Source organism: Mya arenaria, chromosome 13 (genome assembly GCF_026914265.1).
Source record: "Mya arenaria isolate MELC-2E11 chromosome 13, ASM2691426v1".
NCBI lineage: Eukaryota > Metazoa > Mollusca > Bivalvia > Myida > Myidae > Mya > Mya arenaria.
The window spans coordinates 19930914-19958863 of NC_069134.1; the positions used below are offsets into that span (position 1 = coordinate 19930914).

Below are 27950 nucleotides of genomic sequence, written 5' to 3' on the forward strand. Positions count from 1 at the left end.
CAAAATAATGTGGGGGGTTTGTTTAAATAATGTGGGGGGTTTGTTTTTTTTCAAATAATTTTCTTGATGATTCCTTCAAAATCGCATTACCATTAAAACATGTAGGTCTAATAAAAAGTTCAAGATGGAAGCTATTGGTTAAGCAAGGTGAGCGTACACATATTACGCTTAACCTGTATTGGGAAAGATAATACAAAAAAATGTCCGGGCAAATGATTTAATATTTTAATATATATATATATTGCATTGAATGACATAACACAATGTAATCCATACATGCTTGCTCAAGACAGGAGAAACATACAAAACAAATCAGAGCTTTTGAGAAAACATTCATAGATATAATGATAAAGCACTTCTTATAATTATTATGACAGTTTAAAGTGATTTCTCATTGTCATAAAATACAACCAAAATATTCATGCTTAGCAGTAACAACTCATAGTTCACAATAACATAAAGCATTTTTGTCATAAATCTGTGATGCGAGGAGAATCGTAGACATCATACCCATTTACGTTTAAATACTAACTTGGGAATAAATGTTTGCTGAAAATTACTAGTTACCCAAGGGAATAACATAGTAAAAACATTCAGTAAACTATCTCTAATAAGAAGAAGTAATGTTGTTACAATTTTTTTATAGAAACACAATGCCAAAATTGGGGTAACGCCTCCAAATTAACAATCTTAAGCCTAACAATCATTACAGAAACTGTGCCCTGGAGTATGCTTCCTGGGCAGAACGCAGTAGTGTCCTTGTTTGAAAGCCATGAGAATGTTGCCCTGGTCCGATATGAATAATGACCTCTTATGTGAGAGGTGTTTAGGTGTACACCTATACCGCTGCACCAATCTCGCCCACATTCAAGAGATTTACTTTCTTTCCTAGTATACTAGATACATTTATATTCCAAAGAAAAATAATACTATACATTGTGAAATCCGAACTGCTGCAGTACTAAGAACAATGTATTGCGTTATTTGTATTTGAAACATAAACATAATAAAAACACATGCATTCATTAAGCAACGTTTAATATGAAAATGAATTGGCAAGAGACGTTGAATCGGTATCATTATTGTGGCATATTTTATCCAAATGCAACATATAGTCCTTTCAGACAGTTACAAACAAGAGCTCTCACTGGGGTGATGACTACCCACAAACGCCGTATTGACAGGATGTTAGTTGTAGTTTCAGGTAGAACATAGGAATTATAACAATCATTATTACATGATCAATTTCGCAATTTTAGAAAACAGAGTAAATCTTCATATTGACCTGTCTATTTATATAGATCGCAAACAGTTTGACTTGATAATCACACTGGAAAAAATGATTTCCATACAACCTTATTGACCTATGTAATGCACTTGTACCCTTCAAGGTAATTATGTGAATAAACCTTTAGAACAACCCCTCTAAAACTGTTCTCAAATTCCCATTGTAGCCTTAAAAGTAAATTTCAACTTCACTTTAAGGGCAATGTGTAGAGCCTAGTACACTTCCACTTCATGTTATCATGTCTTTTTACCAAAGAACAGAACAATCCATCTTTATCTATTTAAGTAGTTCACTCCACAAACTTTTTGTAACAGATTGAGCATTTGACAGACCAACCAACCAATCATATGGTGACTCCAATAGACACCCCTTCAAACACTGTTTGCTGGGGTAAAATAACAGAACAAGGCATACAGCGAAAGTATATAAAAATGATTTTGTTATGGTAAAAATGAAATGCTAACTTGGTTTGTGTTTTTTGTTCCAGCAGTAACAAAGTTTTACCTTTAAATTTTTGTGATGGTCAAGCATGGAAACAGCAGTACTGACATATACAGCATGATTACAAGAGGAGTGATGATTTGAAATAAATGTTAAAATGCTTGTTTCTGAGGTCCACTAAAACAAAAATTCTGAGATCAAAAAACAGATCAATCCTTAAACATTTAAGATGATTTTGCTACAGCAAATATGAAGTAAATTTATATAAACATTATTGGTAAACACAAAGGAAATATCAACACAGTGATCAGGGATCTGGTTCACAAATATGTGAATTTGGAAGCCTTAATTGTGACCCTGTATAACATTGTATATTGGCGACATTGGTAAGAGTTTGACGAGCAAATAGGAATGAGTGAAATTACAGACAAATTATATACAACAAACTTTTTTTGGCCTAGAAAGATTGAAAATAGGTAAAATACATCCTGCAATAACTTTTTAATGTGCAATTTCAGTCATACAGTAAAACACTTTTACAGGGTCACCAGGCACCAAACTTTCAGCATTAATTGTGGGGCCAATTCTTTATATAACTAGAGGAGATAAAACAATTATTTTCAATAGTTTTTTGTAATTACTCATTAATGTATAAAAGGTTTTATGCATAAAATTTCATACAAATATATAGAAAGATACGCCGCAGCGAAAAAGTAGAACTACGTGTTATTTAAATAACATATGTACAAATTTTTATTAAAGTTTCTATTTTAATTTCATTCATCTGTAATATAAATAAACAACACAGAATATCCTTCAAAAGGAAGTTCCTACTTGAAATAACAAACATCCAAATTATTTCATATTATATGGTAATAATATATTTCTGAAAACCTTTAGAAGTTGATGTTAATCTCAGTTTTAAAACAAATGTACAATAAATAGCACTTAAAAAGCTAGTAAACATCCAAGCTGGGGTTGATAAACACTCACAACACAACAGATAATGTAACCATGGTGATTTACAAATGACAATTTCATAAATTTGCCAGAGTTACAACATTCATAAAAACAAATTGTTCAAAACAGATAATAAAGCACATCCATATTTGATTTGCAAAACCCTATTACTTTGTACCATATTTGTCCTTATAGACATGCAAGCGGGAGGCAGGGGGGGGGGGATAATCTTGTTTGATTCTGGGTTTTGAGCAATGCTTGAATGCTTGACCAGGCTGAAAACTAATGCAGCTTATTCTGTGTCACCATTGTTACCGCTGCCATTTTCCTGCAACCAACTGACAGCGTTGTAACTTATTTTTGTAGTGCTGTATCTCAGGAGTTTATTCAAAAATCATATTATAAACAACACATTTTGGGGTCAATACAGGGGCTTATAATTGGCAGCATCTATTGGAACAGATATGGTATTTCCCCGAAACACAGAAGTTTTTTAAAGTCAGATAAGGGAATTCTTATACTGTGCCTCTTTCCGGCAATGTCCCATAGAAAAACAGATTGTATGAGCTTTCTGGACAGGTAGGAGAAATAAGTAGTTTTTATGACAAAAAGTAGGAAAATAAGGACATTTTTACATCATTTTAAGAACATTTTTTATCAAAATTATAATGAACCTAAGATCTGAATGAAAGTTTAAAGTTGTTGAAAATGTAGTACAGGACAGGCCAGTCAGATTGGCATTATTTCAAATGACAGTTTGGAATAATAGGTTTTGACAAAAAGAAGGAAAAAGTAGATGGCCCCTTCAAAAACTACCCTCGATAGGATAAAAAGTTGGAAAACATAAAAAATCTTGTAACTTTTGTTAAACAAAAAATATTCATATGGAAAAGAGAAATAATTGTGAACTTTGTATAATCTAACAAAGTCCCACACAGGTACACACTTTATAACATTTTTACCAAATGCTGTAATACCTTAATGGGACGAGTAACAATGCCCTATACCAGTCTTAATACTTAAAAGGTTTTATTGAACATGAATGTGATATTCATCTGTGTTCGAAACTAACCCCTATCAAAAACCTTACCAAATACCCCCTTCCCCTGTTAACTGTTTTCAAACTACCCATGTCAGATCATGTTTAACTGTTGAAAAGTTACAAAAAATATACAGACAGAAGTTAAGAAAAATATAAACACATTTTTGTATTCATGTAATATTTCTGTTAAACAGCAAGTGTAGTTTTACAGTGGTTATTAACACATTGCACTAGAATTCTTTTTTTTCTGTAACAAAATGCCATTAAAAAATATTTCTATAAATCCTTGTTTTCTATCCAGAAAATGATAAATTCTAGGGTTACCAGTACAGTCCATAAACATTATTATATTAACTCTATTCTGAAAGCTCTATGGTGACCTAGGGTCAGAGCACTTGTTCAGCAATCTGTGAGGCATACTCTGTGCCAAGCAGTCCACGGCAAAGGAGAGTAAACTCTTTTACAAGGGTCCGAACCTTGGTCTTACTCACACGCTCTCTGGAAAATACATCAATTGTCAAGATTATAAAAACAAGAGTTTTAAATTTCTGCCATGAACATTTGACAGATACTGATCGCAGTTCCAAACAGATGTTTAGTTTGCAGAGTGGACAACAGTTCTTCATATAAACTCTCAAACATGATTGTAATCAATTATTTCCGTCAAAATAATGAGCACAACAGTTTTCAATTTCAGCAATGAAAATTTGACAGATAAATGATCACAGTTTTCAACACTTGTTCAGCCTGCTGAGTGGACAACAGTACTTCATATAAACTCTCAAACCAGATGGTTATTGATTATTTCCATCTTAAAGATTTTGAAGACAATTCTTACCTCATAAGTATAAAATAAGCATATTGATAGCACACTTCAGAGAAACCTTAGGTTCATTTCTCGGGATATGGAATTGTGATTTAGCTTTGATACATATGCGTGAAGTTCAATTCAAAGCTTAGGCATTAAGGTGAATGTAAGTTTGTTGCAACATTGTGCTCACCAAACAAAAAGTGGGTTTCCAATAGGCATAACCTATGCCCGAAATTATGCCTGAAAACACTTTCAAAAAGTTCCATCATGATGGGATAAAACATTCTAAAGTTATTGTCTGCACAAGACATAAACCTATTATTTATTCATGATAAAATTGGCATAACAGTGCAATTACTGATGCAATTTATCCTTTATTGATCTTTGCTGATATATTGTGGCAGCAAACACTGTTACCAAGTTTCTTTAAGATTAGATAATAAATATTTAAGTCTTTGTCTGCACAATGTTTTGCCAACGCCACAAATGCTGTCTGCACCAAAAGTTATACCTATCTATAACCTCTTTTAAGGTGAAACAAAAACAAAAGCTTACCTCATTACTGACTTCATGAACCTGTCTTTATCCTCGGTAGTGCACCGAGGGGAGGGGTAGTCTTCCCGAGAGACAAAATCTTGACACCAGCCCCGCACCTCAGAAAGATAATTTTTACACAGGGAGAATAAAACGTCTGCAATGTGTTCCATTACTAGCCGTGGTGACTCACCACCGATTGCCTGTAAGTTAAAGACAAAAATGTGCTGTATATGACACTATAGTTTCAGTCTTTTAGTATCAGAAGTTTTAAAAGATACCTAAGGTAACTTCAATTTTGCGAGGGTTTTTATTTTCAAATTCAAAACTTTGCTAAATGGAAGTATGCAAATCTATCACGCATACAGAAACAAATTAAAATCTTCTTGGATACTATACTTTCCATCGCTGATACAGTCTTAAAACCAATGTGGTGAAACACTGATCTCGTGAATTTGAAGTAGTACAGAGTAGTCTTCAGAGGAGTACAGCCTAACAATCACTACCCTCATGAAAGTGTTTTTCCTAAATGTGGAAATTTTGTCTCTGCTAGGAGAACAAAAGGTTCTTATTTGACGAGTGCATGGAGCAAAAACTGAGCACATAAAAAAGACCAGATTGATGCCCTGGAGAGCAGCCTAGTAGTACCCACCCTCATGATCCTATCGAGGAGAACAGGCCCATGTACCAGCACCGCCTCCTTCACCACGGGCACACTCGCCTGAGACAGCAGCTCACACTGAAAACACAGGAAATCATGCAATAGTCAAAGATATGGTTGACAGTTCAAAGGTCTTTGCACAACACGACCCTTGTTCTCCATGCAGGAGTTACCATGAATGTGTTTTGTTTAAATGATTGACAACCAAGTACAAAAACATCTTATGTGTCAAACAACATAAAATGTTAACATTGAACTTATAATGTTCAAAAAAACAAGAGCTTACATCAAGACTCTAATATAATAAAAATATATAAAAATATAGAATAAAAGCAAATTGTAAATGAGTGATGGATACGCAAAATGTTTTACTTTCATCTTTGACTTTGATTTTATTTGTTCAACTCACCAGGAAAATACAGGAAGCCTTCACAGTATGGTTCTCTGGCAAGGACATCCCAACCAAGCCTGAAAGTACACAAACACGTATTTACCCTTGAACATCAACAACATATGAAGGGAACAAGAGTGCCCCAGATTAAACACCAATGCCTGTTTGTTGTTGTTTTTTCAGTAAAAAGGGGGCATAACTAGGCAATCATTATAGTCAGAGTAATGTGCCTTGCATGTAATGTACATATTGTCTCTTGTAACATGTTTACCAAGTTTCATTTGAATTGTCTTTTCCATACCAGAATCATGTTGGCTACTTAATTACTCAAAGTAGGACCTACCTGCTTGGAACAGACTGGAAATATCTATACCAGAATCAAACACAATCTGTTTGGTCTTCTTGATTGTCTGAAAATTAAGAAACATTGTAGCTTGCAAAGAAACATTCTTTTTGCAATCAGATAATGTTGCAAGATTTGCAAATAATTGTTTTGTTTAAGATGGAAGAATAAATTTTAAATATATGAAATAATTGTTTCCACTAAGAAATTATTTTTCTTTAAAAGTTCGAATTTTTTTGTGAGGTTGGGAGTTTGTCCTTGTTTTGAGTGTTACTTCACATAATGTACATTTATGCTACATGACAAGACAAAGTACCTGAGCTAACATGATCATAAAAGCCTCCACCACGTCTGTATTCTGCTGTATGTTAGACAGATCTGAAATAGAGTGCACTCAAGTTCATATTTATTTTAGCTCAGCTGCTGGGGATGTTTTCTGTTTCCTTATCTTTATTTTTGATTCTGGCCAAAGTTCAATTCTCACAAATATGTAGCAAAATATCAAATACATGAAACTAAGACAGTTTTAATTAATCACTAAGATCAACTACGATCTTTTTTAAAAAAGGCCATCTGGAATTCCAGCCCTTATTTTTTTCCAGTATTATAAAACAAGGGCCCCTTTATAAAGGCCAGAAGAAAACAGATACTTGGGATTTTCCTCTTATCGAAAACTATAGCTAGGTATACATACCCCCTAGGAAGAGTGACTGTGTTTTTGTGACTATGGCCCGTACCAGGGCCTGGGCTGCTGGCTCAAAGTCTGGCTCTGTGTTAAATACCAGGAGCAGCTGGAAGGACATAGACAATTAATTGAAAAGCCAAGTAAATTTGTTACTGATTATCATGTAATAACATTACCTCCTGGTGAGAACTACTAAATAGAATCTTCTTAACCAGTATGACAACTTTTTTTAAATCACAGAATTCAATACCTGTTACAAGAACTGTTATTGATCTCTGGAAAAATTCCTCAGGGGATATAATTGTACAAATTGATTAGAGTTTAATAAAGTAAAGAGTTTAATTTGGTTTTGTTATTGATCATTTAATTGTAATTTTCAAAGCTGATAGAAATAAGCTTGAGCCTGCAAGCCCTGCACAAGATAAACATTGCCATGTTGCTTAAAAATGTCCTTAACACAGGGATGTAATTGACTTGACAGCTGGAGGGCTGAAACCATTTCGGCCATGGGTTCTTGGGGTACTTTTGGGGTCAAAAGCACACTGCCGTAGAAGAAAAACTGACTTTTTAGAAGCTCTTTTGGGGGTTCTTCTGACTTTAAATTTATAGAAAACTGGGATATCAACTCTAAAACCAAACGTACAGTAGCATCTTTTTTAATCAGCTAAAAAAAATAAAAAAAATATTATTATTATTTATTTTTTTGGGGGGGGGGGGGGGGGGGGGGGGGTCCCTGGTGCCAATACGGACAAATCACATCCAAAACATACAAAATGTAGTCTAGCATGTTGCAATTTTTTTGGAAACCTAGAAAGCATTGTAAGAATTCAAGCTCGTTTTGCCATAAGTGTATTTTTGTTGACTGATGCCGACCTGTTTGGTCAGTTCAAGAATGGCTATATGTGGCACAGCCTGGTATATCTGTGTGAGGAGTTCTGCCGTATCCTTAGCGAGCGGGGCAAAATCATCCATCAATGTCTGCAGTGACCGCTTAAACATCTCACAAACGCTCTAAAAGAGAGATACACTTTGCACTTGTTCATTTTGTATTATCGTCTCACGACAATGAAAGATTTAATCATAAATGAAGGGGCTGCAAATGTAGTTAGACAGAACTTATCATATAAAGTTTCAAACTTTTGAATATCAATACAATAAACCACACAAACACGTAAAGTTTATTATCTTAAACGTTTCGGCATAACGCCTTCATCAGTAGATATAAACAAACAATATAAACAGGAAGTGTTTTTTTAACTTTTCATATCAAATTTTAATCATTATCCTTCGTTTAGTATGGTAGGTACAAAAGAACAACAAATGGTATATTGATAAACTAGCCATTACATATAATAGTAACTAACTGCAAACTCATTTATTCCACTACACATTGAGTAATTGTGTACTTAAAGCTTAAACAAACAACAGAAAAACATCCTTACCTCTATCACCCCTGTGTCGTTGATCCAGTTGCTGACTATGGTTTGAAGTATCGGGGCTATCTGTTGTAGAATCATAAACACCTAGACATGGAAAGAAGGAACAGTCACAAGGTAATACAAATTAACAAATTGGAAAATGGTACATGCGAATTGGGACATAATAGCCCGTACAGGGTTAATGGACAAATAATGATAATATATGTTTAAAGATTTTAGTTCTCCCAAATTCTCGGGCCTTACAGCACTCATCTCTGTCTGAGCCTAAGGAAGAAAACAGCAAGTTAATAATAAATAATTATATCTGAATTTAAATAATTATAATTATTTTGGCCGAAATAGCAGGTAGTCGCGGGCAGCTAGGGACGCCGCGATTGTTAAGTAGTTTGGTGCGTTTCGGTTGTTTCAAGTCATGCATGAATCGCACGCATGTGCATCACGATCTCTTTCTTGTGACGTATTCTGAATCAACAGGCCCCAAGTTTTTTTGAAACGGGCTATTCAACTTCTGTCAGCATGGTAGGTGTATTTAACACTGTGCTACATGTATATTAGGGGACTACTTACCGGTTTGGGTCCCTCCTTCTTGGGCTTATCAGCACTCATCTCTCTGTCCGTGTCCAGGGAGGAAAACAGCCAGCTCAGCATGTTCAACTTCAGGAGGATGCTATTCTTGACCGCTCCTGATGGCTGGAAAGATGGATACAATAATATTGTTGTTTTTCTTACTGCTAAAGAAATCAACCCGATTATCCATGTTGACATCCAGAATCTTAAAATTTTATGTTCTTCATGTACTAGGCTAGAAATGATTTGATATTTACCTTTTCTATTATAAACAATGGTTAACATCACATCTTTTCTAACCTAGTACCTGAAGCTTGTGAAACCATATTTCATTGTCAAGGTTTAAACCTGTTGTTTGGTAAGTTATAACCTGTTGTTTGGCAATTAATTAGCTGTTGTTTGGCAGATTGGTATATGCTGTTTGACAGGTTGTTACCAAGTTTTAAGCTGTTGTTTTGCAGGTTAGTATCTGCTGATTGGCAAGTTGTTAGCTGTTGTTTGGCAAGTTGTAACCTATTGTTGTGTTGATAAGAGGGTCACACAAACTGAAAATGCGGCTGTTTTCATAGATGCCAAATTCGAGGAAAACAACGCAGCGTTAATACAAACAAAAGCGCACGTTAAAACCTTAAAAGATTCCTGCTCATCTCTTGAATCAAAACTGAAAACCATGAGCGATGACAAGGAAAAAACTGAAAATAAACTGCTGGATCTCGAAATGAAATCAATGAAAGACAATCTTGTGATCTATGGTGTACTGGGGAACAGGAGGACTGCAAAGCATCAGTGAACAAAGTTATTCGCGATACATTACAGATCAGCGACGATATCCTGCTGGACAGCCATCAGCGGGAGCAGGTGCGTAGAACATCCTTTGACCATGATAAGCAACAGGCCCTTAAACAACAGCACTTCGGCATTGGTGTCCAACTCCCCAAGGATATTCGTGAGGCCTGGAAGCCACTGTATGACGTTATGAGACAGGCCAAAAACGCAGACAAGGACGTGAAATTTGTCGGAAAGGACTTATTCATAAATGGTAGACTCTACAAAACCGGCAACCAAGTGCGCATGTAAGCCCAGTAGGGGTGTCACGATGGGCAGTCCCTTAAAGTCGGGTCGTGGAATGTAAACGGACTCAGACGGAAGTTAGGGGAAGAAGACTTCATTTCACACTTAAAAACATTTGACATAGTATTTCTTAGTGATACCTGGATACCTAGTATAAATAGTTTAAATTTAGGATTATATGGTTTTGAGGATGTACATATATTTGGACAAAAATCGAAACATCAAAAATCTGGGCGATATAGCGGAGGTATTTCGTTTTATTATAAAACTTGTTTAAAGGACCGTACAACTTGTTGATAAAAATGAACATGGAATTTTCCGGATTAAGATTGACAAGTGTATCTTTTCATTTGATACAGATGCTTATATTTGTCATGCATATAGACCACCAAATAACACCAGATGCTTTAAAATCGATAACGATGAATTTGATTTTTTCGAACTTTTAGAATCAGATATTGTAAAATACGATAATCTAGGAAATGTTTTTATCACCGGCGATTTTAATAGCCGCACTGCAAACGATTATGATTTTATTCAGTTTGACAAATACTTGGATGAGAACCAACCTTTAATTTACAAACAAGATAGTATTTTACGTAGATGTAGTAAAGATAAAGTCACTGATGCGTGCGGGAGGCTTTTACTACAGTTGTGTCACGTGACTGGTCTGCTAATAGCCAATGGTCAGCTTGAAAATTATGTAATAGGAGAGTTCACTTTTTGTTGCAGTAGGGGAGAAAGTGTAGTGGATTATCTTCTTTTAAAATATGAAACTTGATAAAATAGAAAACTTTATGGTTAACAACTTTAATGAATTTTCTGACCACGCATGCCGGCATTGTCATTCTCACTTAAGATAAGCAATAATATAACGGATAATTATTTCGAAAATATAACAAGCTCTAAAAATAATGAACCATGCATTGTGTTCGATTTAGATAAAGTGGATTTTTTTCAAGGTCAATTATCAAATAAAATGATTTATTACGACAGTTGACTTTAGAAATAGATAATGAGAATAAAGAAAAAAGTGTCGAAGATTTCACACAAATGTTATCATCGGTAGCAGTTGATGTTTTTGGCAAACGCAAGAAAAAAGGCCCCGACAAAAATATACACAAGCATAAATAAGCCATGGTTTAATGAAAAATGTTTCACTGACAAAAGAGATTTTAAATTAAAGAGAAATACTTATAACCACAATAAAAACGAAATAAATAGAAACGCATTCGTAAAAGCACGGACAAAATATAACCGAAGTAAAAAGAAAGCTATGTTTGCTTATAAGATTAAAGAAGGTCAACGACTGGATAAATTAGCTTCATCAAACCCCCGTAAATTTTGGAAAATCATTAATAAAGACAAGGATGATAAAAAGGGAATTAAATCAGACTCATTGATTATACAGGACTTATTTAATCATTTTAAAGACATGTTTGATTTAGATGAAATTGATGCCGAAGAAAATTTCGACCTAAATAATAATTCTAATAATACTTGTGATCATATCTTAGATGCCGAAATCTCTAAAATTGAAATAAAAAAAGCCATATTGTCTCAAAAAAATAATAAAGCCCCGGGTATCAATAAACTTCCAGCTGAAATTTTTAAATGTTCGGTTGATATAATACTTCCTTTCTTAAAAGCCATGTACAATCATATATTTCATACTCATGAATACCCCAGTCATGGGGAAAGGGAATCATTACCCCCGTATTTAAAAAAGGTGATGTAAATGATGCTAAAAATTATAGGGGAATCACACTGACAAACATCCTAGCAAAAATATACTCTCAAATACTTTTAAATAGATTAATGTTATGGTCAAAGGAGCACGACAAATTAACAGAAAACCAGTTTGGATTCCATAGAGGGAAATCAATATCAGATTGTATATTTATCTTACACTCTGTTATATCGAAAACGCTCAGTGAAAAAGAAAAACTTTATTGTGTTTTTATAGATTATCAGCAATTTTTTGACCGCATTGATCACTCTCTTCTTTGGCAAAAACTGCTAAATGAAAACATCAGTACTCATTTTGTTTTAGCATTGAAAGCAATGTATAACTCTGTGAAATCGTGCGTAAAGTTCAAGTCCGAGTTTTCTCCCCTTTTCAATTATTCATCTGGCGTCAAACAGGGCGATCCTAGTTCTCCATTATTAGCAATGTTTTTTATAAACGATCTTATAGAAAATATAAACTCTGACCTGCCTGGTATTATTTCCTTGGAAGATATCAAACTTTTTCTTTTATTTTATACTGACAACATGGTACTATTCGCAAAATTGTATGAAAGTTTAGAAGTAATGTTGGAAAATGTTGAAACATACTGTAACACATGGGGATTGAAGCTAAACGTAGGCAAAACTAAGCACTGATATAATTTGAAAACGGAAGATCAACGCACGTAGATTTATCAATTTATAATGCACCAATTGAAGTTGTTCAATCATTTAAATATCTTGGTATACATCTATTCAAAAATGGAAATTTCCTAAGATCTCAAAAACTAATCGCACAACATGCCTCTTTCTCGTTACATAAACTGTTCCAAATTTTTGACACAACTGAATTACCTATATCCCAAAAAATTAAATTATTTGATATATTAGTGGGATCGATATTAAATTTTTGCTCTGAGATATGGGGATTACATCCAGCCACGGATTGCGAATTAATACACACTAGATTTCTACGAAGCGTGTTAGAAGTCTACTAATTTAATTGCCCTTTACGGAGAATTGGGCAGAGCCCCATTATATGTATATCAAAAATTTAACATGATAAAAATACTGGAAAAAAGTTTTATCTTTAAAAGAATCTTCGATAGTAAAAAAGATGTACAATACACTTAAAAACGATGACATCAACAATAAAACTTATAATAATAAAAATTGGGTCTCTCAAGTAAAATTCATCCTAAATGAACATGGCTTTAGTTACGTATGGCTAGAGGAAGAAATTGACAACCATCGTATTGAGTTGATCCCAAAAAGAATTTTTGATAATTATTACCAAAAATGGTACTCCGAAGTTAACAACACCTCAAAATTAACCAGTTATGCTCTATACAAACATACATTCGAAAAAGAAATTTATCTTGACTTAATAACTGAAAAACATTTAAAGTATACTTTAGCGAAATTTCGAACATCATCACACCAATTGGCAATTGAAACTGGAAGATATACAAACACCCCTCAAAATGAAAGATTTTGTAAATCCTGCAACATGAACTTAATCGAATCGAAATATCACTTTCTTCTAGTGTGCCCAAAATACAAAGAACTAAGGAATAAATTGTTTAAAAAATATTTTTGCCATTGGCCAACTATAAACAAATTTAACATTCTAATGAGCTCAAAATCAAAGAAAACTATTTATAATATTTCAAAATTCCTATTCTTTGCAAATAAAATTAGAATATCATAAAAACTTCTTTTCAATAACTAAACCTAGAAACACTTTTGTATAACATCGTTAACATTGTATGCTCTTGAAAATGTCTTGATACTGTTCTATTCTACCCATTTGATTGTATCATTTTTTTCATGCTATAAACATTGTATTGTTTTATGCAATAAACTATAGAACTGGAGGTTGATATCTGCTGATTGACAAGTTGACACCTGTAATTTGGCAAGCAATTACCACTGTTTTGCAGCATGGTATCTGCTGATTGGCAAGTTGCTACCTGTTGTTTGGCAAGTTGTTACCTGTTGTTTGGCAAGTTGTTCCAGCTCAGCAATGTGTGGGATAAGGATGGGGTTCAGCTGTTCTATGATGTCACTGTACGGTAAAACTGACAGAACCTGACCGATACACGACATGAGCCGCACATTCTCACGGGACTGAAAATTAACAGAATACCTGTCAAGTGTCATGCATTGGGTTATGAGAGTAAACAATCTAACCTGGAGTTATACTCACACACTGAGCTAACCCAATATGATATTACACTAGTTAAATACATTTCACTTTCACATATAAAGATTCAACCACAAGAACACCCTTCATGACAATGTCATTTCAGAATAACATCATCCATTTGCAAATATATGCATAAAATGTTTATACTAAAACTAACTCAAGAAAAGAAGCACTGTACACCAATGGTCATGTAAGCAACTGATCCAATCCTATGATGAGTTGATCTATGTGATTAAAGCTCTTGAATTTTTAACTGTTACCTATTCAAATTTGATCGTAGATGAACCAAGAAATTGTTGCGCAAAACCGTAATAATGTCTGAAATATTAAGTATATGATAAGGTAAGACACATGTACATGAGCATGAATATGAACATTCAACTGGTTGTTTACCTTCAAGTGTCCCCTGGCAAGGGCAGCCTGACACGCCTGCAGTATCTGATGAACGTAGGGTCGTATGTGGTCCAGGTTTTCCCGGGTGATGTCCTTGAGGGCCATTGACGCAGCCTGGGCTGCCTCTGGGCTCTCGAGTCCCTGTAGCAGCAGTGGGATGGCCGTGGTCAGGGATTGTGGGTGATAACTCATCCACTCACCGAATGAGCCTGGAGGAGGGGAAAAAAAATCTCTTGATAACTCATGTTCTGTTATATTAATATTCCAATAAATAAAAAAATATTTTCAAAAAACCTACATATATTTTATTTCCAACTTAACAATAAAATTAGAAAATACATATCATAGTTTTAATTGTGTGTGAATATAAGAGATTAACGTTCGTATTTGCGGAAATAACTCTTTAAACACAATATTGCACAGAAAAGTATGTCAACAGTTTTGCACACAAAAAATATCAACAATAAGGAAAATCAATAATCTATTTCATGTAAGAAATAGGTTTAAACCTTACCAAGCATGGAGAGAGCTGTAGAGATAAATTTAATGTTGTTGAAAGGGATCTTTGGCAGCAGATCAAGTACAGCAGGTAAATACAGAGCCTCTTCTAAGTCCACACTCTCTGCCACCGAGCCAAACAGGAAGAATATGGCCTCCATCAACTGTGGGGAGAAACAAGACATATTTACAATTCTATGTGTTATAATTCTATGCATTATAATTGATGATTTTGTTTATTTTTTTTTTTTTTAATTTTCTCCATTTTCAAGCTGCCATACTTAAAATCTTGCTTTACATTCTTAGCTTGGAGCAACTCCATTTCATTATTCCATTAATATGTCATTTCTAAAGCCTACCTCCCAGCGAATGTCCAGTTCCTTTTCCATCCTAACCAGGGATGCCAGGGCGTTACACAGGTATCCAAGCAGCGGCTCCCTCAAGATACAGTAGGCATACATCTGAAGGGAAGGACAGTAACATTTAAGAAGAACACCATAAGTGGTTGCCAACACTTTCTCAGTTGGCCAAACAAGCATCAAGCCAGAGTTTAGTACCATTTCTACAAAGTTTTATGTGAATATCTTCCAATGAATTTGAGTAATGGCCAAAAGTTAGGGGTTTTTTGTACACTGCTACTGATAACACAATACCTCAAACTGTTTCATTTGAAAAACAGACACACTCAAAATGATGCTTAGTAAGTTAAAGATAACAAAGCAAAGGTTTATTATTGTGTGAGTGCTGTGTTACCCCCTCCCCTCTATTCATTCCCATGAAACATACCATTGTGTCTCCAATGTCCTGTCTATAACAGCGAAACTGCTCTTTTTCCTCTGAAAGCAAAGAATAATGAATGTCATAGTCTAGGAACATTCTGTTTTAACATCATTAAAATACATATAACATAATTACAAAATTGCAGAACCTTTTAAAAATCCCATTCAAATTCTACCAGATTGGACTGGTAGGTGGGACTCATTTTTCAAACTCATTTACAATAAAGCAACTAGGGGGTAACCCTAGATAAATGCTAAAGCCATGCACAATAAACTTGCTATGACAATAATTCAAAGTCAAACTGTCCATAGCAACTACATGCCACATACATGCACATCATGTAGTATGAAGGCTGGGAAACAAAACACATTTGCAACATCTTATCAATAAAGCAATTGTATGATCCCTTTCTTAAAACAATATTTCTCAGTAGCAATAATAACTGTTTCGGAAATACTAGACTGATAGGTCAGTTTAGACTAAGTTTATTTGATTTTGGTACCAAAATTATTATTTTATTTTTCAAAGTTGACTTGTTCATTAATTAAAAATTTGATTATTTGACATGTTGCTGATATGTTGCCAATATCCACAATCTACTGAAGCAGAATCCCTACCTGCAGACCATGAGCTGTACAGGTCGTCTGGAGGGTACTGGACTTTGATGAGCAGGTTCTCTATCAGGCTCAGGTAGACAGGCTGGAACATGGGCAACAGCTGGTGGTATTTCTCTACTGGCAAGTCCTGCAGGTTGTCCTGTGTTTGTACATGGATGATATCATTAAAGAACTGAATGTCAAATTGTTAAAAAGTATCTCATACTTATCTTTGTTAGGATCAGCAAATAGTTTAAGATACCTCTGATTTCAAATCTTAAGGCTAGTTTGTATCTTAAATGATTTGATTAATTAATAGTAATTATTGAATAAAAATTAACCGATTTATAAACATTTTGGCTAACTTTGACCAAACCATTCTAAAGAATTGAACAATTTTATAAATTGGCTGATGTTTTGGACAAAAGAGACCAAAACAAAGACTGATGACTTAAAGTGTTCCAGTTACCTGGAGTATGTACCAGAAGGTGAAGGTCAAACTGCTGCATTGCTCGTCAATCGGGTAATGGCCTGGCACACTCGAACACTCCTGGAATGTATTAATTAATAAAGGTATAACCAGGCTCATTTCAACAAATCACATGAACTGTTTGCTCACATAGCAGGAAAATATTTGTTACATAAACATTATAGTTATGAAAGAATATTTTCTTGTTAATCTCAACAATTCAATATGACAATATCTTACTTTGACCTTATTTTGTGTTTCCATATTCAATACGATCATATCTTTCTTTGACCTTATTTTGCATTTCAAATCCAAATTAACAAGTGCACTCGCACCAATTTTCTGTGAAAATTCTGTACGTGTGCCTTTTAAGTTGTGAATAGACATTAATGTTAAAAATAAAGCAGACAGGCAGACATGTGCATACTACAAGTATAATTTCAGAATGCATCTAAACATAAGCCAACCTCGAAGCCTACTCACCAATACAAGGCTGACAAGTTTGAGGGCATCTGACTTCTTGTTATCGTCATCACCGCAGGCGCTCTCCAGGAGTATTTTCGTGTGGTTTTCAGCCAGAGCCACAACAATCTGGGCGACACCTTGACACACATCCTGAAAGAGAGGACTTATTTTACTGTTCTCTGGCAACCTTATACTGAAGTTCATGATACTTGGTCAAACTGTTCTCATGTTATTGTGTGGACAGGACATGTTCTACTGACCAACAATCTGACGACCAATTGATATTTGCAAACATACATGATACATTAAAAAAAAAATGTTGTCACTTTTTTTAATCCATCCAATAGTCTCAAAGCTTTTTTCCTACCTTTAAGCCAGATTCCTCTGTCTGAATCACTCTATTAAGAAGTTTGTTTAAAGCTTCAATACAGCACTCGCTGTTGTGTTCCCATTAGAAGTAATTCTTGTATAACATGAACAAGAGAAACAAAAATGATTCAGTATGTTTTTAATACCAACTATTCACACAGAAAACACCGTTAGCTTACTATGTCATGTTTCATAATAGCATTGTTGAGCATTTCCTTCAGCTGTAGAACCAAGGGCATCAGCTTCTGGATTGTCAGAGAGAACCTGAAAGTATAACAAATGCTGGTACATATACCAGTAGTTTCTATGAAAGTCAGTGGCATCACTGCATTAAATGTCCTAGATAATCAAATACTCAAGTAATCAAATATACAAGTGCAGACATTTATTCAATTGTTAAAATAACACAGTAGAAGATTTAGATACAATTTATTACCAGTGAACCTTAATAATGTGTTGTTGTATATTTTTTTTAATAATAATTCATGAAAATGACTTCAAAAGAATACTGTCAGTGAAATATCTTAAGAAAAGTATTCAAACTTCTCTGTCATTGATTTTTTTTGGTGCTTACGAGAAATAGAAGTTTAAATGCTAGAAAAATGTACGGTATAAAAGAAAACCTAAACAATAGCTGTCAGAGTGACAAGATGCTCAACTAGTTCCTTGCTTTATATTTGACAGAGTTCATAAGTAAACAAGAGCTGTCGCACGCTCGACTACGCCGCTTTGACTTAAAAGTAAATACAATAACGATGTAATATGTGCCTGTCAAAAGCAATAAAACAATCAAAGTAAAAAGTGAACAAGAATCGCTATGTGACAAAACCAGGTTTTTAATGATTGGCAGAAGAGATTCAGTGTCAACTGCTTTCTCCTATTTTTTGTAACATTGACCTTGATCCTAAGGGCCCCAAACACAATCCCATGGAAGATCTCCATAAACTCTTCCTACATATCAAGTTTGGTCACAGTATGTCAACCATAACTGAAACAGTAATATATTTTTAGTAACAGTGACCTTGACCCTAGGGGGCCAAAAGGCAATCGAAGAAAGCTCTGCATAAACTTGTCCTATATACCAAGTTTGGTCACACTATGTCAACACTTACTTGAGTTATTCAGTACTAACCATATTTCTTTTTTTAGTAACAGTGACCTTGACCTAGACCATAGCTCTCGGGGCCCAAAACACAATCTCAGGAAAGGTCTCTATAAACTTTTCCTTTATACCAAGTTTGGTCACAATATGTAGACCCTTACTTAAGTTATTCAATACCAACCCTTTTTCTATTAATAGTGACCTTGACCTTGGGCCTCAAAAGCATTCCCATAAAATTTCTCCATAAACTCTTCGTTTATACCAAGTTTGGTCTCTTCTTGTCAAACCTAGCTAAAATTATTCTATACATAAGGTGACTTTGATGCTGCCCTCCCACCAGCCTGCCCGAACAATGAGCAAAGCATTCAAATCACTTGTTTTCCCTTTATGAAAATGTGGTTAAGAAAATATAAAAATGTGCCTTTCAAAAAAAATAAAAAAAATAATGGGCCATAATTTGTGTTTAGGTTTAAATTAGAGTTTTGTTTCTTGTTGTAAGATGGTCGTCAATAATTGAGCATTTTATTAAGTGCATTGAATGAAAAGTATAGAAGTTTTTTTATTAAAATCCCAACTTGCCCTTAACTTTAACTTGCCTAAAACTTTAACCTAAACTTTAACCTAAGTCAATCAGGGGCCATAACTTGTATTAAGGATATGGAATTATGTAACCTCATTGGGTGATGGTTCTGAACAACTGTGTGAAGTATTAAGTTAATTGAGCGAAGGTTATAGAAGTTATTAATAAATATCCCAACCTGCCCTAAAACTTTAACCTAAGTTCCATAGTCAATCAGGGGCCATAACTTGTATAAAGGATAATATGGAGTTATCTAACCTCATCATGTGATGGCCCTGAACAACTGTGTGCAGTATTAAGTCAATTGAATGAAGGGTAAGTGAAAATCCCAACTTGCCCTAAAACTTTAACCAGACGCCGACGCCAACACTGGGGCGAATAGTATAGCCCTCCTTATTCTTCGAATAGTTGAGCTAAAAATAAATGGACATCAATTGCATTTCATGCAAGACAATTATTTGACTTGATAAGTTCATTAAATTGTAAGGTTGAGAACCCTTGTACAAAGTTTAAATGCAATACATCAAGTTGTTGCTGAGATATTGACTCAATGTGCTTATATGCAAAACCTTAACCAAGGTGTGACGCCGAAGCAAGTGTGGTATAGCTCTCCTTATTATTCAAATAGTTCAGCTAAAAATGTCACGACTTACTTGTGAGAGTCACCATGTGAGAAAACTTTGACGATGGTATCCACTGCCGTGTCAAACAGGTGTTCGCTATTCAAAGACTGAAAGACTTGGACAATAATGCCCTCAGCCTCATTCATCGGGACCCCAAATTCCACCCAGCTAGCGAAACACTTAAGGGCATGCTCGTATACTTCCTTGGGTGAGTTCGGGCTCATAAGGTTTGTTAATAGGGCCAGTACTGAAAGAATTTAAGTTTATGTGAGATTAAGATGTTGAGTAGAATACTAGCTACATCTAACTGTGGTGTTTCTTTGTATTGATCTACGAATAGTTGACTGTACAGCAAAAATACTTTTATCAATACATTCTAGGTACTGAGCAAGCCAAAGATTAATCTAATTAGAAATGTGAAAAACTTTTCTCTCGTAGCATAAAATCACAAGTCACATTTCTTCGCATAATTTCTTTACATACATGTATTAAAACACCATTCAAGGAACAACTGAAACGTACAGTTTAACAACTAAAATTGTTTTCTACTTACTTTTCACCATGTTCTGACTCAGCTCATAGCGTACAGAAGACCTCTTGGCATTTGTTAAGCTCATGCTGAAGAACTGATATTTAAATATTTTTTAACATTATTAAAACAACAATCAGTATGATGAGGCATACAGAACAGATTGTCTTTGTTTCAGCTCATTAAAATAACTTGTACATGATTTACCCGCAAATACAGGAAAAAGTAAGATATATTCTATGTTGCAGTGATGAACATGTAACATAAGCTCTGTAGAGCTTGTTATAGTGATACATGAAGTGAAGATTTCTGAAAACACAAAGTCTACAACTATTTTAAATTGATGCATGTATAGGTAACCTAGGCTATGTTGTTCTGCAACATACACATGTACATTAATGTAGAGTTTTAGCTAGGTTTTAACAAAGACAGTGTGCTGCAGAAAAGGGACAGGGTGCTAGGATGAAAAGAGCACATTATATCTGCCTCTAAAGATACATTGTTTTAGTTTGTGTATATTTATCATCAAGTAATAAGCTTTTACACAAAACTTTAGGAATCGATTAATAAGGTCGATTATCTTTAGCAATCATTCTAGGAAGGCATTAGGGAGCACAAGCTGGTCTCCTTGAAGGCAGAAGTGTGCTACCATAAATTGGGCAGGGTGCAATACACCTCTAAAACCTCTTTAGCTAAAACCCTAAATTTATATGTTTCTTAGCAACACAGCTTGACAATATCAATGCAGCCTGGTGCTTTTATATGCTTGTAGTGTTATGGTTCTTACCTCCTCAGGGAGAACAGTGAATATTTCCAGCAGCACGGTACATCGCTGGGTAGACTGCAATGGTATGCAACAACAAACTGTGTACAATGTGAGAATAAATCATATTTTATGAATAAAATACAGACATTTTATGGCCACAATACAGAAAGAAATATTTTGATACATACATGTAATGATAAACTAACATTTTAAAACAGACATCCAACATTCAAAAGGACTTTCCTTTCTCAAGGCAGTTTTGTTGTAATGCTTGAGCAGTAATTGTTAAATGTTTACAACAAATATCTCTATGTTACTTGAGTACAATAAAAAGAGTGAAACTGCTCAAGGAACTTCAATTAAAGGTTTACTTTAACCCTACCCCAGTACTTACACTGAGTGGGGAAGAGTCATTCTGGAGGATAACAATCAGTTCATCAATACAGTTGGGCCAGGCATCCGGCATCAGTTGAATGGCCAGTGAAGACAGCTATAGACAGAAATAATAAACATCCATGTAGTTTTATCAATTTTAAAGATAAGAACTTAACACTGTTATTTTAGTGATATTTGGCCTCTCATCAAGGTTATAACCCATTTTAGTAACACAGTATTATTAAAAACATACAGTCAAAACTTGTCATGTCGAGGTCGTAGGGACCTGGGGAAACACTTTGAGATAACGTACATTCGATATAACTGAACTACAAAACATGTCCAACTAAACCCAAAATATTAAAAAAAGATTGACATAACTGGAACATTGGGATAACAGTTTGACATAGCGCATTTCAACTGTATGAGACTCTCAGTATCAAGTAGCTCCTTGCATAACAATACAGTATCTACACTCTACAGTATTATAATTTGTACAGACTTATTAAAAAAAATTAGACACACAAAAGATAGACAAACTAGCAATTTATCTGGTCCCTAAAATGGCACATTTCAAATGCATAATACTCACAGCCACACAGAGGCGTGTAAGGATCAGTTTAGGTCCGGTAGCGCTGACAGCTACCTGTTCAAGGAGTTGAGACCTCAGAGTTCCGATCTGGTCAGCCGGAACTTCTTGCCTGCAAATGGAGCAATAGTCATGGACAGTAATTACAAAAAACAAAGACTATGGGGCCATCTTTTCAATGCACTTATCATACATCAGGCTTTCCAAAGACCAGTGATATCATTTATTTCGAAATAATAGCTCAAGTGGTCAGTTAGGCAAAGTTTATATGATTTTACACATGAAAAATTCAATTTAGTTTGTGACACTAACACAAATTGAACTTAAATTCTTGACGTTATACGATATTTTGTTGTATGCTTTTTGCTAAGATGACCACTTTATATAAACCCTTGCAAGCATTTTTTATACAGTGGGGATAGAGCAATGAATCAGGTTTGCAGTCATTGAAAGATGTTAAATCATGTATGTACTAAGATTTGTTACAAGATTTCATTAGAACACGTGGAACAAACACTTCATTAGTTTCAGAATTGCCATCAAATGTTACTTTCAATCACTGGATTTGTCAGGAAGTTAATTTGTCTATTGGCTTTCATTAAAGATATTCATTAAAATTAAGAGTGCTCTTGAAAGAGTGCTCTCGAAATTGTAATTGTAATAAGTGTTATATCATTTCAGTATACCAGTATCTGCTGATCTTTGTGTGCAGACAGCTTGCACCAAAATACTGCACTTGGAGTCCCTGAAAAGAATCACAATATTCACATTAAATTTCAACTAAAACAGAGGACAAGCATTATTCTACATGTTATCCTTATTGACGTTTAATTATTTACATGTAAAGTATCACGAGTACATTAGTCTAACTCAAGAAAAATGGTTCGACTTTAATAACAAGAGCTGTCACAGGAACATGACAAATGTGCCTAAATTGGCCTTGTCCGAGTGTTATCCATTTGTATAAGATATAGGTAATTGAAATAGATGGTTGTACAATAGATCAAGAAAACAACCTTTATTACAATCTTCTATGTAGTTTGACAAAAAATCTGATTTATAATTACAGCTGAGACACAAATTATTCCAATGAAATCCTGTCATGCCCTGTTGAGTACTATGTGTGACGATGCCTTTTTGTGATAATTAGAAAATGTGAAACCTTCTCATCCTGCTCTTACATTAACACAAGTTGATCGAAAATGTTTTAAACTGACAAAGTTACAGCTGAGACAATAATCATACTTATATAATACTCATCTGGCTCTATTGACCACTAAGTGCGACCTAGAATGACCTTGGTGAGATCAATGCTATGCGCTACACACCTATCCATGCTTAATCTATTTCAGTAGGCTACTATGAGTCACTCATCTGACGCAAAAAAATGTAATAAAATAGCATATTCTTTGATTTTCTTAATCTGACAAAATCATTGCTGCTCACTTTTTCCGGAGAGAGGAGATTCCAGCAGAACGACCATGCCTGGGGCGAGACCTGGGCCGCCGTCAGCCAACGATGGACCTCCTGCTGCATCGAGGCATTGCAGTAAAAGTTGTTCACTGCCTGGAAGACAAATATTGGTAATACATTCCACAAGATTTGTAGCAAAACATTAAACTATGCCTGAAAATTGCTTTTCATTATTTTTGTGGCTTGTATTGAGTAATAAAAGTATAAAGACTGATACTTTACACAGTCTTAATGTATGTGATAGCTTTTGAACTTGAAATTGTGACTACCAAAGCTAATTATTACCATCAACGAAAACATTTTATTCATGATCATAAAAAAATAATAATAATACAATAAAAACATGAAAATCACATTTATTACTGATCATAATTTTGTTTTACCAATATTCATGATGTAGATGTGTCATTCTTTTGTATGTATATAACCTATTTATCATTGTCTAAAAACAGCATCTTGCAGCGGCAACTAATGATTTTGTGTCTTTATAGACCATAGCTGGAAAACCTAAAGTCATAGTTTTATCTCATTCAAGCTTCTTAGACTGTCCTTCACTTATAATGATCTAATGGAGTTGACTTTTCCATTGTTAACTCAACAGCCTGAAATGTCTGAATTTTATTTTGTGTCTGATCATCATCAATACCTCAAAGGGACTCTGTCATAGATTTCCATTTACCGTGTTACTAATGTTGTATTTTATTTATGAAATAATGCAACAGTAAAATTAAATCTGTTAAAAAAACTGTTTTACAGAAAGAAAAAAAATGGTAAAAATGTTGCCATAATGTTGATATCTCTCTCTTTTTATATAATAGTTTTACAAAGGATATGTTGTACATGATCCTTTATATATGAATTTCTTTTTTGTATTGTCAGCATGTTTTGTATCGCCAGTGTTGTTAAGCATGCTGTTCTTCTGAAACTGTTGTCTGCTAGGTATTTTATAATACCATTGTCAAATTATGTGTCTGTAAGGTATTTTACAATACCATCCTCAAATTATGTTTATTTTCTTAACAGCAATGTTATTATAAATAGTTTTAAACAGGTATATTATTTCCAAGTAGATTTGCAATGGAAAATAATGCATGACTCTAGCCTGGAGTGTATTTCGTCTGGAGTGTATTTCATTAACTGTTGACTATCGATCACTGAAGGATAAATAACCAATTCACATGCAATGGTGAGTGTCACACAGGTCTTTGCATCTATTTTGATGCAGATCATAACTTAGGTGAGGAAGGGCTAACACATAATAATAAACGGTACTCTAACATAGTGTTACCCCAATCCAACTCCCTACTGCCAAACATCTAAGTCTCAAAAGGTTATACTGGGCAGTTGCCTAATTCCGGATCAATTTTGAAGTTTTCTTAAAATATTGTCATAATTACTGAACATAAGTGCATGAAATTTTAATAGAAAAATGTTGGGTACTATATCAACCAAAATGGAAAAAGAATAAAAGAAAAAAAACAATTAATTATAATATAATATTCAGTACGAAATAAGGGCATAAACGACGTCCAAAAACCTGCATTCAGTGCCTAAATATTCGGATTTTTTCAAAGAACAAAGTAAACATTATCAAGTCAATACAAATAATTAAATGCTACTTAAATGAACATCATGTATTAAATGTTTGACCTGTATATAAATTTTATACTTCTCTGAAGTATTTGTATGTGTATTTTCGGCGTATCCGAACTACTAATTTGTCCGAATTTGCATAATTTTGAAAGTACGAATCTGCTTCATTATTGCTTCATTTTCATATCAAATGCTGCACAACACAAAACAATGATATCGTCAATTTATTTACTTTATATGTAATTGGCATTGTATTTCGTGATTGACGATAAGTCATAAACATTGTATAGTAGGTCTAGTGTTTAAAGATAACCCTGTCGAACCTCAATATAAAAGCTTGCACTGTTATGCATCCCCCAATGACTCAATATTGACATTTAGGAAAGCAAAAGTTTAGAGGTATTTATTTTGGGGTTAAACTCGAATAGCTGCACTTTTGTGTTGTTTCTGTTGCTATGGAGGTCAGTTGTGTAGACTGTGATCATTCTATATTGATCACGGTCGCCGAAACGCTTTTTAAACGATTTCTGAATATTTAGGCAAATCCGGAATTAGGCAACTGCCCAGAACAGTATATTACAGGTGTCAAGGAATGAATAACATTTACTTTTTCAACATTCTCTGCAGTGAATTCAGTCAACTCCGCCATATTTGTCCAATCAGCTATTTCATTCCTCCGGGGTCACTAGAACTCAACTGAAAGTAGGACATATATCTGTCAATTCAATGATAATATCCGACACAAAATGTCCGAAACAATGAATTATTGTGCAAAAAAATGTCTTCCAAGTTTTAAATGCATGCAAGCAATGATCGATTGAAATGTTGGTTTTTGTTGAAGATAAACAATAATTTTAACGAACTTCAGCTTAGTTTACCTGATCTGTTGATGGTAGACGTTAAAAAGATGGAAAATATTTGACCCAGCTGATCCCGGTTCTTACGGTGGTTAGTTGAAAATTACCCAGGAAAAATAGCCCAGCTTAGGGAAAGCCTCTATTAAATTACAAAACCGAAAAATCATTCGGAACTCCTCGGCCATTTTTTCAAAAACAACCTCGGATGTATGCCGGTACATCTGTTGAAGTAGTCCGTATTTTGTTTAATAAAAGCATTAATTAAATGTAGTGTTTAAGAGTTGTATTCATTGCTCTCAGTTTAAATTGATTGCCAGTGAAGTGTATTATTGCAAACATAATTACGATTCCCAAGAGTTAAGTCATAAGTTTTAACTACTAAATAAGATTACTACGCGATCTATTTGCAGCGGACTTAAACGTACCACTTTTTAAGTATGTAAACCGTCCATATACATCCGAGGTTGTTTTTGAAAAAATGGCCGAGGAGTTCCGAATGCCGAAAAATGCCCCATTCGGAACTCCTCGGCCATGGCCGAGGAGCTCCGAATGAAAAATGCCCCTCTAAATAATCGAATGTATAAAGTGATATATAATGCATATTGATGTGCAGGTTGAGTTCATATGAAAGCAGGCACAATATGGTATAACTAATAAATATGGACAAACAATTAAATGGGTGAAGGGTTTCAAAGTATTTCTTTCAAAATAAGGAAATCTTTTAACCAATGAGTAATACATGCAATGTACATTGAATAATAATATAATACTTATCTTATACATCTTTCATATACCAGACAAATATATATTTTTAAACGATTAACATTTTAATGAGAGGCGATGTAATCTAATACAAGTATCAATGGATCATACCATTTTCAACAATTAAATGACAAGTGAACATGTTTATTCGATTGAATAATAATTAAAATAAGGGATTGCATATCACAACATCTATACAATAACTTAACATAACAGATTTGGAGAAAAAATGTTAAGTTTAGTATGTATTTTGCCGTATATATTTAAAATTTAGAAATATAACACGATAATTTGCGAATGGTATCTATGTTATTAGTTGAAAGAAGTTCAATGAATTTCATAATATTTGGGCTACGCCTATAATACTCCTCCTCGGATGATAATACCGGTTTATGTATGATTTCCGTAATTTTTTATATAAAGGACATTCTTAGAGAAAATGAAATTAGTCCTCCAATTTGGTCGAAAGTTTGTATGTTCTGTCATTTTTTTTTAATTATACAAATGTTCGTTTGTGGTTTATCCCATTGTACCAGTTTTATTTCTAGTCTATGGGAAAACACCCTTAGCCTAGATAGAGCGTTCATGTAATGTTTACTCTGGATATTGTACAACTGGATTTTTTTAAATAATACACAGGAAGCTCTGGAAGAATCTCTCAACTCTTCATTTCATATTTGCGTAAAAAATATATTCAAAATATTAAATCTTTTCAACGCCTTGATTTAGCGAAACGTTGTTGACCTCCATTGAGTGTAGCATAAGTTTAACTTAGTATGCCCAATTGAAGTGACCAATACCGTGTTTTGTATATCTGATATCATTTAATTGTATAAATGTTTGAAGTATTTCCTCTCGTCAACATGGTCAATCTTAACCGGAATCTGGTAATACAATTAGCTAGTTCCATAACAGTCACAATTACACCTTTTGAATAGGATAAATTAACCTTGCTTTCATC

The 27950-nt window shown here is 34.2% G+C and overlaps 1 protein-coding gene across 1 annotated transcript; it reads right to left on the minus strand.

Annotated features, from left to right (window-relative positions):
- Positions 1-211: 211 nt before the first annotated feature.
- Positions 212-26334, minus strand: LOC128214274 (importin-13-like). Its single transcript, XM_052920660.1, has 28 exons — positions 26249-26334; positions 25978-26066; positions 23751-23870; positions 22991-23049; positions 22308-22416; positions 21735-21830; positions 21362-21415; positions 20599-20671; positions 20076-20292; positions 17920-18004; positions 17390-17521; positions 16907-16987; positions 16459-16597; positions 15848-15897; positions 15421-15522; positions 15078-15225; positions 14564-14772; positions 13957-14091; positions 9163-9285; positions 8599-8679; positions 8030-8167; positions 7166-7262; positions 6788-6849; positions 6472-6538; positions 6147-6205; positions 5729-5815; positions 5098-5279; positions 212-4229 (listed from the first exon to the last, which is right to left on the minus strand). The coding sequence occupies exons 2-28, from the start codon at positions 26017-26019 to the stop codon at positions 4118-4120; spliced, it is 2859 nt and encodes a 952-aa protein (XP_052776620.1). The 5' UTR covers positions 26020-26066; positions 26249-26334; the 3' UTR covers positions 212-4117.
- Between the last annotated feature and the right edge of the window lie 1616 nt (positions 26335-27950).